Here is a 16,025-nt window from a genome sequence, read left to right on the forward strand (position 1 = left end):
CTGTCTTTCTGTCTTTCTGTCTTTCTGTCTTTCTGTCTTTCTGTCTTTCTGTCTTTCTGTCTTTCTGTCTTTCTGTCTTTCTGTCTTTCTGTCTTTCTGTCTTTCTGTCTTTCTGTCTTTCTGTCTTTCTGTCTTTCTGTCTTTCTGTCTTTCTGTCTTCCTTCCTGTCTGTCTGTCTTTCTGTCTTTCTGTCTTTCTGTCTTTCTGTCTTTCTGTCTTTCTGTCTTTCTGTCTTTCTGTCTTTCTGTCTTTCTGTCTTTCTGTCTTTCTGTCTTTCTGTCTTTCTGTCTTTCTTTCTTTCTGTCTTCCTGTCTTTCTGTCTTTCTGTCTTTCTGTCTTTCTGTCTTTCTGTCTTTCTGTCTTTCTGTCTTTCTGTCTTTCTGTCTTTCTGTCTTTCTGTCTTTCTGTCTTTCTGTCTTTCTGTCTTTCTGTCTTTCTGTCTTTCTGTCTTTCTGTCTTTCTGTCTTTCTGTCTTTCTGTCTTTCTGTCTTTCTGTCTTTCTGTCTTTCTGTCTTTCTGTCTTTCTGTCTTTCTGTCTTTCTGTCTTTCTGTCTTTCTGTCTTTCTGTTTTTTCTGTCTTTCTGTCTTTCTGTCTTTCTGTCTTTCTGTCTTTCTGTCTTTCTGTCTTTCTGTCTTTCTGTCTTTCTGTCTTTCTGTCTTTCTGTCTTTCTGTCTTTCTGTCTTTCTGTCTTTCTGTCTTTCTGTCTTTCTGTCTTTCTGTCTTTCTGTCTTTCTGTCTTTCTGTCTTTCTGTCTTTCTGTCTTTCTGTCTTTCTGTCTTTCTGTCTTTCTGTCTTTCTGTCTTTCTGTCTTTCTGTCTTTCTGTCTTTCTGTCTTTCTGTCTTTCTGTCTTTCTGTCTTTCTGTCTTTCTGTCTTTCTGTCTTTCTGTCTTTCTGTCTTTCTGTCTTTCTGTCTTTCTGTCTTTCTGTCTTTCTGTCTTTCTGTCTTTCTGTCTTTCTGTCTTTCTGTCTTTCTGTCTTTCTGTCTTTCTGTCTTTCTGTCTTTCTGTCTTTCTGTCTTTCTGTCTTTCTGTCTTTCTGTCTTTCTGTCTTTCTGTCTTTCTGTCTTTCTGTCTTTCTGTCTTTCTGTCTTTCGGCATGTAAGGGTTTTTTGGAGTAGATCAAACATTTCTAAGACGATTTGAGACCCCTTCCTTCTTCCAGTGGGAAGATTGAAAGGGAAGGAAGGGGAAGGGGCTTCCATACATATTATTAAACAACTAGAGAATTAGTTGAGTAAATTGATCCAAATTTGGCATTAGAAGGTATTTGGATATGGGAAAATGTTCTCATAGTGTCTCTGGGAGATCACTTTTTTTTTCGAAAATTAGCAATCGCCATTCGAAAGCTGAGAATTTTCCCGTTCATTTGAGCCCAAATTTGAAATCATCCATCAGGGAGTCAAGAACATTTTTTTGATGATTTTTTAACCTTTTTAAACCATGTTAACTAACACTTTAAAATCCTACTAAACACTGTTAAACACTTGTCTTACCTTTAGCGTTATTCTAACTACATATGTAAGTTTGTCAGAGTGACCGGTTTATTCGGGTTTGGCCGGACAATTATAACAAAATTTGTGAAAAGTCCGCTCCTGGCCGGTTGTCCGAATTTTATTGAAAAAGGCAAGAATTTGCAGATATTTATTCACTATATTTTTCAAATAAAAAAACGATTTTTTTATGTTTAAATTTTTATTTTATGTGCGTAAAATTCCATTTTTTCTGATCAAGTTGTGTAAAAAAATCAAGAAAGGTTTTTTGAAAGACAGAAAATGAATTAAAATCAGCTATTGAATTTTGATGAAAAAGAAAAACAAATTTCAATTTTTTTTCTTGAATTCCACTGAGTAATTTTTGGGTTTTGACCAAATTTTCCGGATATTTGGTTGTCAATTTTGAAACCAATGTCCGGATTTTGCAAGGTAAAAAAAACTCTGTCCGGCCCAGATAAGTGCTGAAAAAAATCTGGCAACCTTATCCATATGTCAATGACGATAACATAGACTTTCCAGATACTTTCAGAAAAAAGCGGGACATTTCACGAAGAAAAAGCGGGACATAGCCGAAAAAAGCGAGACATTTAAAAAAAAAGCTTAATTGTGTAGCCAGACTTATAAGTTTACCATCTGCCAAAGTTGTTCATAAAAAGTACACTAAGGTTAACGCAGATTGAGTTTACTCAATTTGTCTTACATGACTTCTATTTACACGGTTTTTTGCCATATCCACTGTTATTTTCCACGGTACTCGCGAATTAACACGTTATTTTAAGAGAAAATATTTCAAGTCGTACATGAAAACCGTGAAAAACTTGTTGTATAATTTGTTTAAAAATTAGTTTGTTTGGTAATTTGTTTAAAAATTTGAAAACTCAAAAAAACTTCCATCACCTTTCATCTTCATATACTTTGGACAATTGAGTCGGAAAAGGTACTGTAATGCTAGAGCTTTAGATTTATCCAGTATTGCCTTATACAAACTATGAACAATGCTGGTTATTTTGAGAAAAACCAAGCAACATTTCAGGTTTTAAAACAGGCTACAAGACCAAAAGATTCATAAGTGGCCTGAGAGTCTCATAAATCAATCGGTGTTACTTGGAAAAGATGTATCTTTCAATTTTCTGTTCATCACAGAATTAAAATTGAGTTTAATGTTTGATTTTTTCAAGTGTAAGTCAGTTAACTTTGTAAAATTTTCCAAGAATAAAAGCGGGACATTTTGAGGAAAAAGCGGGACATGTCCCGCTTCAACAAAAAAGCGGGACGGATGGCAACCCTACGATAACATGATCTGATAGGAAAATTCCTTGGCAACAACTTTTTCAAAGGCATCAAAGCAAAACCAATTATGAGAAATTATTTGTAGTTTCGCAAACGGAGTGATAATTTGAACCATGATACCATTTGAAAAATCTAACTAATCTTCCCATCGCTGATTGTACCGAGGCCAGAAATTATATCCTGACGACTTAATTATTGATTTAAGAGAAAATATATCTTTTACACCCATTAGTCTCCTGCTTTTCTTGAAAATTTAGTAATTTATATATTGAGTAAACTTAGCTGTGAGGACTTTTATGAACAAATATTTGGGACTAGGAATCAAATTGGACTTTCTCGTTACATTGATGCTCAAATTAATCCACCTGAAAATCATAATAAAATATCTTTGTTGAAAATCTTTAATTCTTTTTGATGATTTTTTATTATTCACAGTTGATCGATTGTTCAACCCGTGTCTAAAGTACCCCAAGGGTGGTATAATGTCAGAGATAAGATAAAAAATCAACCTTTTAAATCCATAAGTAAGCGTTTTTGAAAGCATTCCCTGCCATTCCAAGCAAGATTGTCCCATGTGAAAAAAACGTGCCTACACGAAAAACGCGATTGAAATTCCAGCTTTATTTCCAATTTTTATCTCAAACTAAAAATTCACCATTAGTTTTTTCGTAGTGAACAGTTCAAGATAATCATTCTTAAATATTTTCTGCCAAAACAAAATTACATTTCCTACAACAAACAGCAAATTAGAGCCAAAAATGCTCCGTGTGACACTTTTGCGTAGAATCAGTACGCATACCGATGTTAGTTCTACGGAAAACTGTCACATGAGACAGCTTTGCTTGGAACGGCAGTTCTAGTCTGTAAAAATGTGGTCGAATTAGAGTTTACACTCATTTTTTAAGCGAAAATTCAAAATTATTCATTTTTGTCAAGGAACTGAACCTTATGTCTGTCATCGATTTTTTTTTTCATTATAAGGAAAAAGAATATTTGTTTTCAACAATTTTTTAGTGGTTGATTTGATTAAATACAATTTTTTGAAATTATTTTTTCAATTTACTTCTAGGTGTTGACTGAAATTAAATTAATTAATTTTTTTGAAATTTAAAAAAAATCTGTTTTTTTTAAGTTTTGCATTTGTTTAAATTAATGTGAATGTTTTTTTCCAAATTTCCTATATAAAATTAGAACACACGAGTTTTTATTTGGTAGTACTTTCGATATGAAAATCTGCAAACGTATGTCTGTGGATTTCGGTTTGCATTTTTGGTTATCTTTGGAATGCCTTTTTCTTATTTTCATGCAAATAAAAAATAAAATCGTGTCACTTAAGAAGGCTTAAATAATTGGTCTATAAGTTCATTTGCCTAGATTTTGCGCATATTCAAGATGTTTTTTTGCTCAAAGTAAGAAATGAGTCACAAAAATTTTAAGAAAAGCTGAACCCATTTTTTTTTTGGATGCTGTTAACTTCAGATTTTCATGATGAAATTTATATAAAAGATAAAATATAAATTTGAATTAACCTTGCTGAACATTTGAATACTAAACAATCAATAAATTAGTTGTCAGGATATAATTTCTGGTGTCGGTACAATCAGCGATGAGACGATGAATTTGATTTTTCGAATGATATAAAAACCATTCTGTTGACGACATTACAACTTTTTTCTCTTTATTGTTGAAGACCTTGATGTCTTCAATAAAGTTGTTGCCAAGGAATTTTTCATATAAGTACATGTTTAAGACATATATTAAGAGTAAGAATAACGCTAAAGGTTAGATAAGTATTTTAATAGTTATTAATATTATTTTGTCTTTGAAAAAAAAAAACATTCAAAGGGATAAAAAATATTTAAAAAATAAAATGTTCAAGACCCTCGGATGGATGATTTGAAATTTCGGCTCAAATGTAAGGAGAAAGTCCCAGCTTTCGAATGTGGCAACAGTTAGCGATGCTAATTTTCGATGTAAAAAAGTATATTATCAGAGACACCGTGGTTTATGATTGTTTGAGACCCTCCTTAATTCTATTGAGAGGATGGAAAGATCGGATAGATACAATTTTTTGCATATGAAATACAATTTTGCATTCAATGGTATTTGGGAGAACGAAATGTTCCCAAGATGGTTTGAGGCCCCTCCTACCTTTCATTAGGGAAACTGAAATGTGGAAGGGGGCTCTCAAACAATTTGTTGAATAACTGGAGCAAATGAAAATAAATTTGACATGGGAGGGTATTTATTCATGTTGAAATGAAAGATTGAACATAGGTTTCAGTGGTAGAATAGAATTCATCTTTATCCTGTATCTTCAGACTAATATTTAAACGACCATCTGCCACATTAGCGATAGCGAAACAAACTTCACGAAGTTCTCAGATCATGGAAGCTACAGAAGGCATCTTTATGTGCGCCTTCAAGTATGCAATGGCTATAGGGTTGAAGACAAACTATCAGAATTTTCTTTTTATGACACTTGGACAAGGTACAGTGACTCAAAAATGTTCTTGGTACAAACGAATGATAATGAATGATATTGTCCCTATTCGAACTTCTTGTGACAATATATAAGAAATCCAAATAAAATAAATAACACCAAATGAAAGGCATCGGACCGCATTGGAGGCAAGCTCATGGCCTCAACATAAAGGTAAGTAAGAAATAAGAAGTCAGACATGAGAAGTGAGACATGGGAAACAAAAAGTGAGACATAAGAAATGAGACGTAATAGGTGAAAAGTGAAACATGAGAGGGAAAAAGTGAAAAAAGTGGAAATTGAAAAATTGGGCATCGAGACGTGAGAAATGGGAAGTGAAAAATGAAAGATTAGACATGTGAAAGGCATGAAAAGTGAAATTTTAGAAGTGAAAAGTGAGCCATGATAAGAGATAAATAAAAAATAAAAAGTGAAAAAAAGAGAAGTGGTAATGGTGAAATGAGATGTGAGAAATGTGATGCGAAAAGTGAGAGGTCTCTCATTTCTCACGTATCACTTTTCACTTCTATCGTCATTCTTTTCACTCGCATTTATTACTTCTCAGTTCTCATTTACCATTTTTCACTTCACAAGTATTACGTATCACGTATAACTTTTCATTTTTCGATTCTCACTTCTCACATCTCAATTCTCATGTATCAATTGTCACTTATCATTCCTTCCCTTTTTTTTACGTCTCCCTTCTCATGTATTACTTCTTACTTCTTACTTTTTTCTAATTTCTTTTCATGTTGAGGCCAAGAGCTTTCCTCGAAAATGCCGCAAGTTACGATCTGATAACATTGGAGTTTGTCGTTTTGGAACCGGCCAGATTTGCCATGGCAACGATTCGGTGTCCCAGAACCACTTCTAACATGGATTCCTTGATTAAAGCCAAAAACTCTTTTCAGGTAGGTCCCATGCCCTGATCTGATAGGATTTTTTTTAATAATTTTGACTTGTCGTTATTACAAAATATTAGTCAAAATTTGAAAATTGTAATAGGAATCTGATTCTGCGTGATCTATTCTCGATCGCCATTTTAAAGCTTTGTCATGCTTAAATTCTGCATAAGAATTAAGTTTGAGAACCTCGAATTTGAACATGAAACAAAACCTTGGGATGGTTTCTAAGTATTTTTTTTTCACATCCAGAAAATTGTTTTTGGAATATTGTAAATACATATGATTTTCCAAAACCATGAATCAACTTTGGAATCAAATGCAAAACCAAATTTGAACGACGATTTCAAAACAGCTTTCCATATCTGGAATTTTGATATAGCTCAGTAGGCAAGTCAGTTGTCTTTTAAGCCGGTGTCCGCGAGTTCGAGCCTATGAGTACACATCGAATACAGTTGTACCGCATAAGTTGTTCAACGTCTGCCCGCCAACAGCAACGTTGAAAAAGTCGCAAATGTCATAGAGATGTTAAAACGACTATAATCGAAACAAAAAAATTACATATATATTTTCTAATGATGACTTGAACCGAAAATTGAGATTTATAATCTGGATACAGAATCTGAAACATTTAAACAAAAACACAATTTTTATTTTGATAATAAAGAACCAGAATCTCAAAAATTATATGATTTCAAAATTTGATATTCAGAAATAAAATTCTATCATAAAGTTGCCAGATTGCCCGGATATTTAATACGAAATTTGGGAAAAACCAGGGGCTCGGATTTCATTGAAAAAAGCCCGTATTTTGCACTCATTTATTCACTTCATTGGGCAAATCAAAGCTTAAAATGTCAATTTGTGTTGAAAATTTTATAAGTTTAGATGAAAATTATTGTTAAGTGATTCCTGGGTTTTGAAAAAATTTGCCCGGATATTGCCCGGATTCTTAGTCGACAATTTTAAATCAAATGATCGGATTTTGCCAGGTTTTAAAATAAAATATTTCGAATTTTTCCGGCCCAGCTCCGAAAAAATCTGGTAACCTTATTCAATCAACAAGTGAGAAAATTTTGAAAAACTTTAAAAGGATTCCGAACCTAGGCATTGAGGTATTGGCATTCATTCTGACTCAAGAATGTGGTTCTTGAATTACTTCAATCAATCATCAAAATTTGATGAGGAATTTAAAATTTTGGTGTGGAGTAGAACACTTCACTTGCTATTTCTGGATCCTCATGAGGGGATAAAAATCTGAAACTTATTGTTTCCCTTTTCGATTGGGATGATCTTTTAGTGAGATAACAATCAATTTATTTCACTTTAAAAATGATCAATGATTTCATAATCTATATATGGAAGGATTTTTGAAGAGACAATTTCTAACTCTCTGGAGCCACCAGTTATAAATTAATGAAAATTTGTGAGACAATGAGATAAACTTGAGGTTTGAAACGAAACTATTTTAGCATGATGAAGCCAAAAATCGACAATTTTATTTGGGACTATTTACTCTTCATATGTATTTTTTCAGTTATTGCATCAAAATTTTGATGAAGTCAATTACATTTCATGGGCCAAATATTTCAATCTAAAGATGCATGAATTCCCTCGATATTAATCAATTTTCAGTTTTAACAAGCTTTATTTATTTTAAAAATAATTACAACATTTATTTCCAGTTCATGAGTGTTTCACTTTGAAGCCAAATCATCTTAAAATTTAAAAAATAATATTTTATGCAAGAAAAACTGAAATTAAAAAAAAAAAATAGCATACAAGCCGAAAAAATTGCTAAAAATTGTGATTCAGTACCGTAAACTGGGGCATCATGCAACACTTTTCAACTTCAGTGGCTTATAAAAACTTAATGTCTGCAGATAATCTCATCAACGCTAGTACATCAAAAGTTTGAAGGTTGATGGGACTCTAAATTGGCAAAAGGGGAAAATTTCAACAAACTTTGTTTTTAATGAAAACTCAAATAAATACGTTTGAAAATTTAAAGCTTTTGATATATTGCTGCTGTCATAACGCATAAGGGACCAATTGCAATAGTTTTTGGTTTTGTTCGAATTGAATTTTGTCAAAAATGTGTTTAAAGTAAATGCATAAGGATGCTGCATACATTTAGGGGTAAAAATTCTACAAAAAAAATCTTCTAGCTGAAATCACTGAAATCACAAAAATTATCGTTTGTTTAGACGAAATTTTGAAATTTACAAACGCGTGATGTAAAACAATCATATTCCAGCATATGGAAACGAGATTTAAAAGGTGAATGTTTAATTTGCTTTTTGATGCATTTAAGCCCAGACTGCTACCTGAATTATAAAAATACTTAGATTTGGTGATGTTGTCCAAAAAATATATTTACACCAACAGTGTTGGTGTAGGATAATAAAACCAATATAAAGTTTGTATTGAGAATTAAGCTTTGAAACCTTTCCACGCATTTCACATCTTTCAATCCCAATTGGAAATTTGATTGTTATCTCCGTATGTCAAGTGACATCTGTAAAATGTAACTGTTTTTGTTTTTGATACTACCGTGAATTTTTTGTTCGTACAATTGAACTGCCAGTTAAAGTAGTTGTTCTGAGTTTTATTGGTAAATAGTAGGTAGAGGTACTCGTTGTGATATTTAAGTAAGACTTGTATGTATGTATGTCAATTTACAAAATTCAACCGGAATGCCTTACCTGCGATCGATGTCCCTCATCCGCTCCAGATGGTCGGCCCAGGCCCTCTCGGCGTCCAGTCGGCTAACGCTGGCTGTTATGGCAATTTCCCGTTTCCGGTTTTCCGGTTGAATGAATCGAAACGACAGAGAGTGGAAGAGAGAAGCAGAAAAAAACGGGAGCCGTAAACAAACAAGATTGAGTGTGGGTTGTTAAATTGGAAACGATTTGTGGACGATTAAAAATGTCTCAACAATCAACTCACCTGCCCGCCGGGAGCGTGGATAGTGATGGTCGTAGATTGGGCGCGGTGAGTAGCCGTAGGTTTCCCGGTGCACCGGCTGATAGTGGTAGCCGGGCGAGTGGATCCTTCCGGTGGCCGTTTCCGGTTCATCGAACAACAGAATGGGCCGGTGCCGCCAGGAGGCCGAATCGTGTGCGCGGATATCGTCGGATCCTAGGATAAGGTAGCGTCAGAGTGAGGTGGTTAATTAAACTGAGTTCCGGTGCCGGTGCCGTTTCCGGTTTCCGGCGACTGCCAGTAACCTTCAAACAGACTTACCTTTAAGCGATCTGATGTAAGTTTGCCAGAATCTGGCTTTCTTGTTTGGCGTCTCATTCATGCCAATCATCGCTAGGTGGCTTTTGAACATTTTGACTGTTGTGTGTGTTTGATTTGTTTCGTTCGCTGAAAATAGATAATAATCGAAGAAATCATTTTACTATCCGGTTCAGCTTTTTCAACTTAAAAAAAATGATAAAATTCATATTTAAAAAAAAATTCGAGAAAAAAAATGTCTGTAACTATATTTTCAACCGGCTCCAATTAATATTAATTGCTATGAAATTTTTGTTACATTTAAGTTTATGAATAAATGTTGATAAATTATGTCACCGACTAATGCTGTCACATTTTGCTTTACAAATTTCAAAGAAAATATTTTTAAAATCATTTTTTGAACAATAGTTCATATAATTCGTTAAAATTTTCGAGCTTTAGCTTGATCAGCTAAGCAAAAACTGGTGAAGATTGTCAATTAGCTCAATTGACAACTTCTAAGTTAGTTAAGTTATCAATTTTCTAATCGCAGAGCAAGTTCACTGAAGTTGGGAAAAAGTGGTATAAATTTTGACATTTTGAAAATTTAACCATGCAAAAATGTTTTCACTGTTTCTATTTCAGCCGTATGTGATAGAAATATTGCTATTTTTGCATCACAGCATGCGAAAATACAACACGTGTTGTAAAAAAACTAGAAGGCCACAGATCTTGAAAATGTTTTTGCATAACAAAATTTTTAAAATGTGCCGTAAGTGTCAAAATTTCTACCACTTTTCCCCAACACCAGTGAACTTGCTCTTAAAATGACGATGTGATATCACTCATACACGAGCCCGCATTTCGTTCTATGCTACTTAGTAAGACTTGAGAGGCTTTTCGAAAAAGTAGGCGAAGAAGATTATATGTGACACATAGACAATCGAAACATTTTTCCTTCATTTAAGGCCAAGGTCAGGCAAATATGGGTTTTAATCAAGGAAACAAATTTAAGTTAGTATCAGTTAGCAATTGGAATTAGGTACCAATTAGGTATAATCCCGTTTAGACTTCCCTAAAGTGTGCCTATCAAGAATGTTTCGTAAAATAAACTTTTAATATGATTGTGAGTTTGAAAGATACGAAAAAGCAATAAAAGCCAGAATGTTTATGGTTCAAGAAGTGGCAGGTGATCGCAGAGGGCTTTGGTGATTTGGTGATAGTTTTTTTTTCTTTTAACATTTTTACTTGAATTTTGAATCTTGAAGGCATGATTTAAAATAAAATTTTTGATGAAGATTTTTAAAATATTAAGGAAAAAACGTGAAAGATTTAGTTTCGGGTAAAAATCAAATTTATTTAAAATTTTCGTAAACTCGATACATTCAGATTTTAGTTCAAATCTTTGTTTTTGAAGTGTTTTCAATTTCATTATGAAAAACAAGCAATATAATATATTTTCAGCTTTTCCTGAGCCTGAAGATAACTTCCGTAATCTTCAATAATTCATAATAATTTACTTAACAGATTCATATAATAATTACTAACAACATCATCACTTCAATAATTCATAATAATTCACAGAATAATTCACTTTTAAAATCCTGTGAAAAAAATAATATTTAAATTAAGATTTTTCAACGAACGAAATTTAAATAATGAAATCGATTCTTATTTTTTAATAGTGGATTTCACCTGTTTTGTGTTTTGTTTCGGTAAATTTTGAATTTTTAATTTCGAATCTGAATTCTGCATTTTGAACCTACATTAAAAAATTTAATTCCTTAATTTAGAATCGATTTCGGAGTCGAAATTTCAAATGAAAATTACAATAATTATGAACAGAACAGACAGAATCCTTAACCAGAATTTTCTTATTCGAATTTTGAATCGTTGATTTTCTGTATGAATTTTTCTTAAATTACACTAGTTTACAAAATTTAAAAAAAATCGTGAACTTGATTAACTGACCAACATTTTTAATGTAAAATCGGACGCTGAATCCGAAAATGAAATTCAAAAAAATCTCAGTAGTACTGTTTTTGAGTTATGCCCCAAATTTGAAATTTCGGAAAAATTAAGAAAGTTCTTGTACTTAGATTGGAATATCTCGGACGGCACAGCAGTAATTTGAAATACTTCTTTTGCACATTGAAGGTGAATAAATATTCTTTCGATTATCTGAACAGTGTTTTTGCGTTTGACCCACAGTATTGTTGATATTAGTGACTTAACGAGAGAAAAAATTATAAAAAACTCATTTTTTAGAGAAAATATTGTTTCAACGAACGTTTTAGACTCAATAGTAGCATTTAAAAAATCTGATTTTCTTTAGACCTCAAATGTCAATTCAAAACAAAGATTTCAAGTGGTTATTTATCAAAATCGGTTGAAAATTGAAGAAGTTATGGCTACTTTACCATAACTGTAATTTTAACAGTTTTTAATAATTTAACAAACCGCAGTACACTTATCACAGTATAAGAAGAATGAAACACTCGCTCCAAGTCAAAATTATTTATAAGCTTACCAGAAGGTCACATGCCAAGTTTCAGATAGATCTGACCATAGGGAGGGTTTGCTTAAGTCTCAAACGAGAATGAAATTTTGACGTATTTAGCCTGAAAGGAACGAAAAATACTGGTTTTTCATCAATAACTTTTTTCATCACTATCTGAATGTTTTTTATGGTTGATTTTCTTAAAGCTTAAGTTGAGACAAATATTTCACCCGAAGACTGTAACTCGATTGGATTTGAAACAGAAAAGTTATTGCGGTTCAAAGGCCGCAAATTTTGTCCAACACGCAATGAGTACTTTTTACGCATTGCGTTTAATACGACAATTTTCGACCAAAATACAATCTTTGAACCGAAATAACTTTTCTGTTTCAAATCCAATCGAGTTACAGTCTTCGGGTGAAATATTTGTCTCAATTTAGGCTTTAAGAAAATCAACCATAAAAAACAATCGGCTAGTAATGAAAAAAGTTATTGATGAAAAATCAGTATTTTTCGTTCCTTTCAGGCTAAATACCTAAAAATTTTATTCTCGTTTAAGACTTAAGCAAACCCTCCCTAAGGTCAGATCTTCCTGAAACTTGGCATGTAACCTTTTGGTAAGCTAATAAATAATTTTGATTTGGAGCGAGTGAGATTTATCATGTTTCATTCTTCTTAAACTATGATAAGTGTACTGCGGTTCGTTAAATTATTAAAAACTGTAAAAATTACAGTTATGGTAAAAAAGCCATAACTTCTTCAATTTTCAACCGATTTAGATAAATAACCACTTGAAATCTTTGTTTTAAATTGACATTTAAGCGCAGAAGAAAATCAGATTTTTTAAATGCTGCCATCGAGTCTAAAAATTTCGTTGAAACAATATTTTCTCTAAAAAAGTGTGTTTTTTTATAATTTTTTTCCTCATAAAGTCACTAAAATCAACAATATTGTTGGTCAAACGCAAAAACACTGTTCAGATGATCGATAGAAAACTTATTCACTTTCAATATGCGAAAGAGAGATTTCAAATTACTGTTATGCCGTCCGAGATATTTTAATCTTAGTACAAGAACTTTTTTAATTTTTTCGAAATTTCATATTTGGAGCATAACTAAAAAACGGTTCTACTGAGATTTTTTGAATTTCATTTTCGGATTCAGCGCCCGATTTCACATTGGAAAAGACCTTCAGTTAACTGAGTTCAAAAATGCTGTGAACTAGTGTTATTAATTCGTTATTCAACTACCCAGTAATCTGGATGAAAATTCCGAAACTCTGATATTTCAGTTCTGAATCAGCATTATGGAACTTTATTAAGTTTCAATTCGGCATATGAATTGAATTAAAAATTGTTAATCCAAATCTTAAAAATTGTTTCTTATTTTATTAATTTATTTTAATATGCCGGAATTATGAGTTTCGAACATGGAAAATGAATCTACCTTTAGTTTTGAAAGTAAAATCAAGATTCGATTCAGGATTTTTTCCGAATGATGAACTAAACTGTAATCAAGAATTATAAACTTGATACAAATTCCACAATCCGGTCACTGGCAACAAATTTAGATTAAAAAGAAAATGGAGCCGATTATCACACCTGATTTTTTCGCACTTATCCGGGCAGGGCAAATCCGGGCTATTTTATCTAAAAAAAACCTTGCAAAATCCGGACATCCGATTTCAATGTTTACAAATCAAAATCTGGGCAACATCCAGGCAAATTGAGGAACTTTTCTATTAAAACAAAAAAAACTCGAAAAGTTGTTCTATTCATCGAATCGCATCAGCCACTTTATTTGGATAAACTTTGTTGAAAAAAATTAATTTGAACGAAAAATACATAATTGTTATCAAGTAATTGATTTTGCCAATAAAGTAAACACATTTGGGCAAAATCCGAGCAACCTGGCAACCTTAGTAAGTCTAGTTTCATTATTCGAATTAAATTCGATATTCGGGACTAATGACTGTACCCAAAGATCATGCACCATCCTATTTTGTAAATTACTTTTGATAGCGTTTTTTGAGTACAGTCTTCAAATATCTAGACATCAACCAGTGAGAAAACATTTCAAAAATTATTCAAACACATTGCTTTATATTATATATATTTTTTTAATTACACACTTGCTTCTTTTATCATTGTATGTAAACTAAAGAAAAAGTGAAGAAAATTGATTTGGTTGGCATTCCTGCACAACACTTATTGCGATTGTCTAACAGAAGTGCCAGGTGGTACTGTCAAATAACAGGAATTGATTTATTTATCAGGACATTCAGTGAGCATCTTCATGGTTGAACTCCAGTTCATATCGAAAAACACCATTTAAATATCATCTGAACTAACGATTACCATGGATTAAATGGATTCAACTACTTTTTTGCAGATTTGTTCAATGTTTTCATAACTTAACTACAAATAAGAAACTTGATTTTTTTTTGAAAATAAGGAAATTTTTAAGACCATTTATCAAAAATAAAGACCATTTTCAAAACGGTTCTTGAAAATCAGGACAAATTCTCTAAAATCAGGACACCTGGCATCTCTGATCAAAACTCCGAAAAAAATCACAGTGAAATGCTTCCATTTCAGTCGCCAGATAGCGCTATTCGTGTCCCGTTATCTCGTAAAGTGGTGTATTTCGGTTGAAGTATATCTGATGAAAGTTTAATTTGAGTTTGTTTTTGATTTTTTTTTATCTTATACGGGACATTTTTCAGTTCTCTGAGGCGATTTTGGGATTTGTCGTCGATTTTGATTCTGTTTCAAGTTTTTTTTTAGATTTTGTATCTATACTTAATTAGTTTATCCTTATATTATTCCCAGATTGATAAATAATATTTATTTTGAATCACTTGCGGGTTATTCCTTTAAAATTGTTAGTCGACAGGGAGTTGACTTTAGGCGAATATTGACTAAGATTGCAAGATTACCTGGTTTTATCTGGGTTTGCCCGGATATTTAACACACAATTTGGGAACAGTCCGGCCCGGCCCGGTTGCCCGAAATTCAATGTAAAATGCCTGGATATTGCCCAGAAATTTTCATTTTTTATGGGAAATCAAATTTTGAGAAAATTTTATTAAAATAATCATGAAGGGTTTTTTTGGAACCCAAAAATACGACTTAAAATATGCCGATAAGTTTTGATGAAAAAAACTTTTTCCAATATTTTTTCTTGATTCTTGTCGAGTAGTTTCTGGGTTTTGACAAAGTGTGCCATGATATTGCCTGGATTTTTGGTCGTCAATTTTTAAATAAAATGCCTGAATTTTGCCCGGTTTTGTTTAAAACTGCCCGTATTTGTCTGGAACTCATATGTACTGAATAAATTCTGGCAACCTTAATTTAGACATCACTTATAGTTAATACATTTGAGTATGTTTGCAATTTTTAATAAAAATCTTCTTTGCGCCAATTTAAAATGAATTTTAGGTCAATTTTTTTTAATTAGTTTCAAGTATTCTGTTATTGAACTTTGAGGGAATGTTGAGTTCACTTTGGAATAATTTTAATCTTAAATGTTGAGGGCAATGTAAGCCAAAAATACCATGCGTGATTTTGTAAATCTCATTTAGACTAGAGCTGCCTGGTAAGAAGCGTTCTTAAATATTTTGTTATTGGGAATAACGGTAAACTTTTGTATCAATTTAGGTAAAATTTGAGTCCATATTTAAAAGCACAGGGTAGTTTCTGATCAATTTTGATTAATTTCCATATTAAATTTGAGTCAGTGTTGAGTCTTTCAAGAATATTTCAGTTTATTTTGAAACGACGGATTTTTTTTGGCAATTTTAAATCATGTTTAGTCTATTATTTAAATTGTGTGCCAAGTTCATTGACCGCGTCAAAAATTATCAAAAAATTTTGTGCCCTTTCTTCAAGTATCTATCTACATTATATGTTTTGCATTGTTAAATTCTCTTGAAAATACCACTTGAGAAAATCAATTAAACACTCATATACTCATAAATAGTACGAAAATAATATTTCAAACCGAAATCTTGCGTTTGAAATTTATAACTTAAATTTAAAGTAGATCTATGGTGATATTGGTCGAGTCACCTCAAGTTATTTTCGAAGAAAGGATGGCATTCATTAAATCTGAATTTAATGAATCGCCTAACTTAA

The 16,025-nt window shown here is 32.3% G+C and overlaps 1 protein-coding gene across 4 annotated transcripts in view; it reads right to left on the reverse strand.

Moving 5' to 3' along the window:
- The window catches only part of LOC129754177 (uncharacterized), a 45,868-nt gene that overhangs the window by 2,684 nt on the left and 27,159 nt on the right, over positions 1 to 16,025 (reverse strand). For all 4 annotated transcript variants that reach the window (XM_055750081.1, XM_055750089.1, XM_055750095.1 and 1 more), the window contains exons 2-4: positions 9,415 to 9,540; positions 9,118 to 9,309; positions 8,874 to 8,946 (exon numbers count right to left, since the gene is read on the reverse strand). In XM_055750081.1, coding sequence (XP_055606056.1) covers positions 8,874 to 8,946; positions 9,118 to 9,309; positions 9,415 to 9,505 — 356 coding nt within the window. In that variant the 5' untranslated portion in view covers positions 9,506 to 9,540. The remainder of the gene's footprint in view (positions 1 to 8,873; positions 8,947 to 9,117; positions 9,310 to 9,414; positions 9,541 to 16,025) is intronic.

This window comes from Uranotaenia lowii, chromosome 1, assembly GCF_029784155.1.
Source record: "Uranotaenia lowii strain MFRU-FL chromosome 1, ASM2978415v1, whole genome shotgun sequence".
Taxonomy (NCBI): Eukaryota; Metazoa; Arthropoda; class Insecta; order Diptera; family Culicidae; genus Uranotaenia; species Uranotaenia lowii.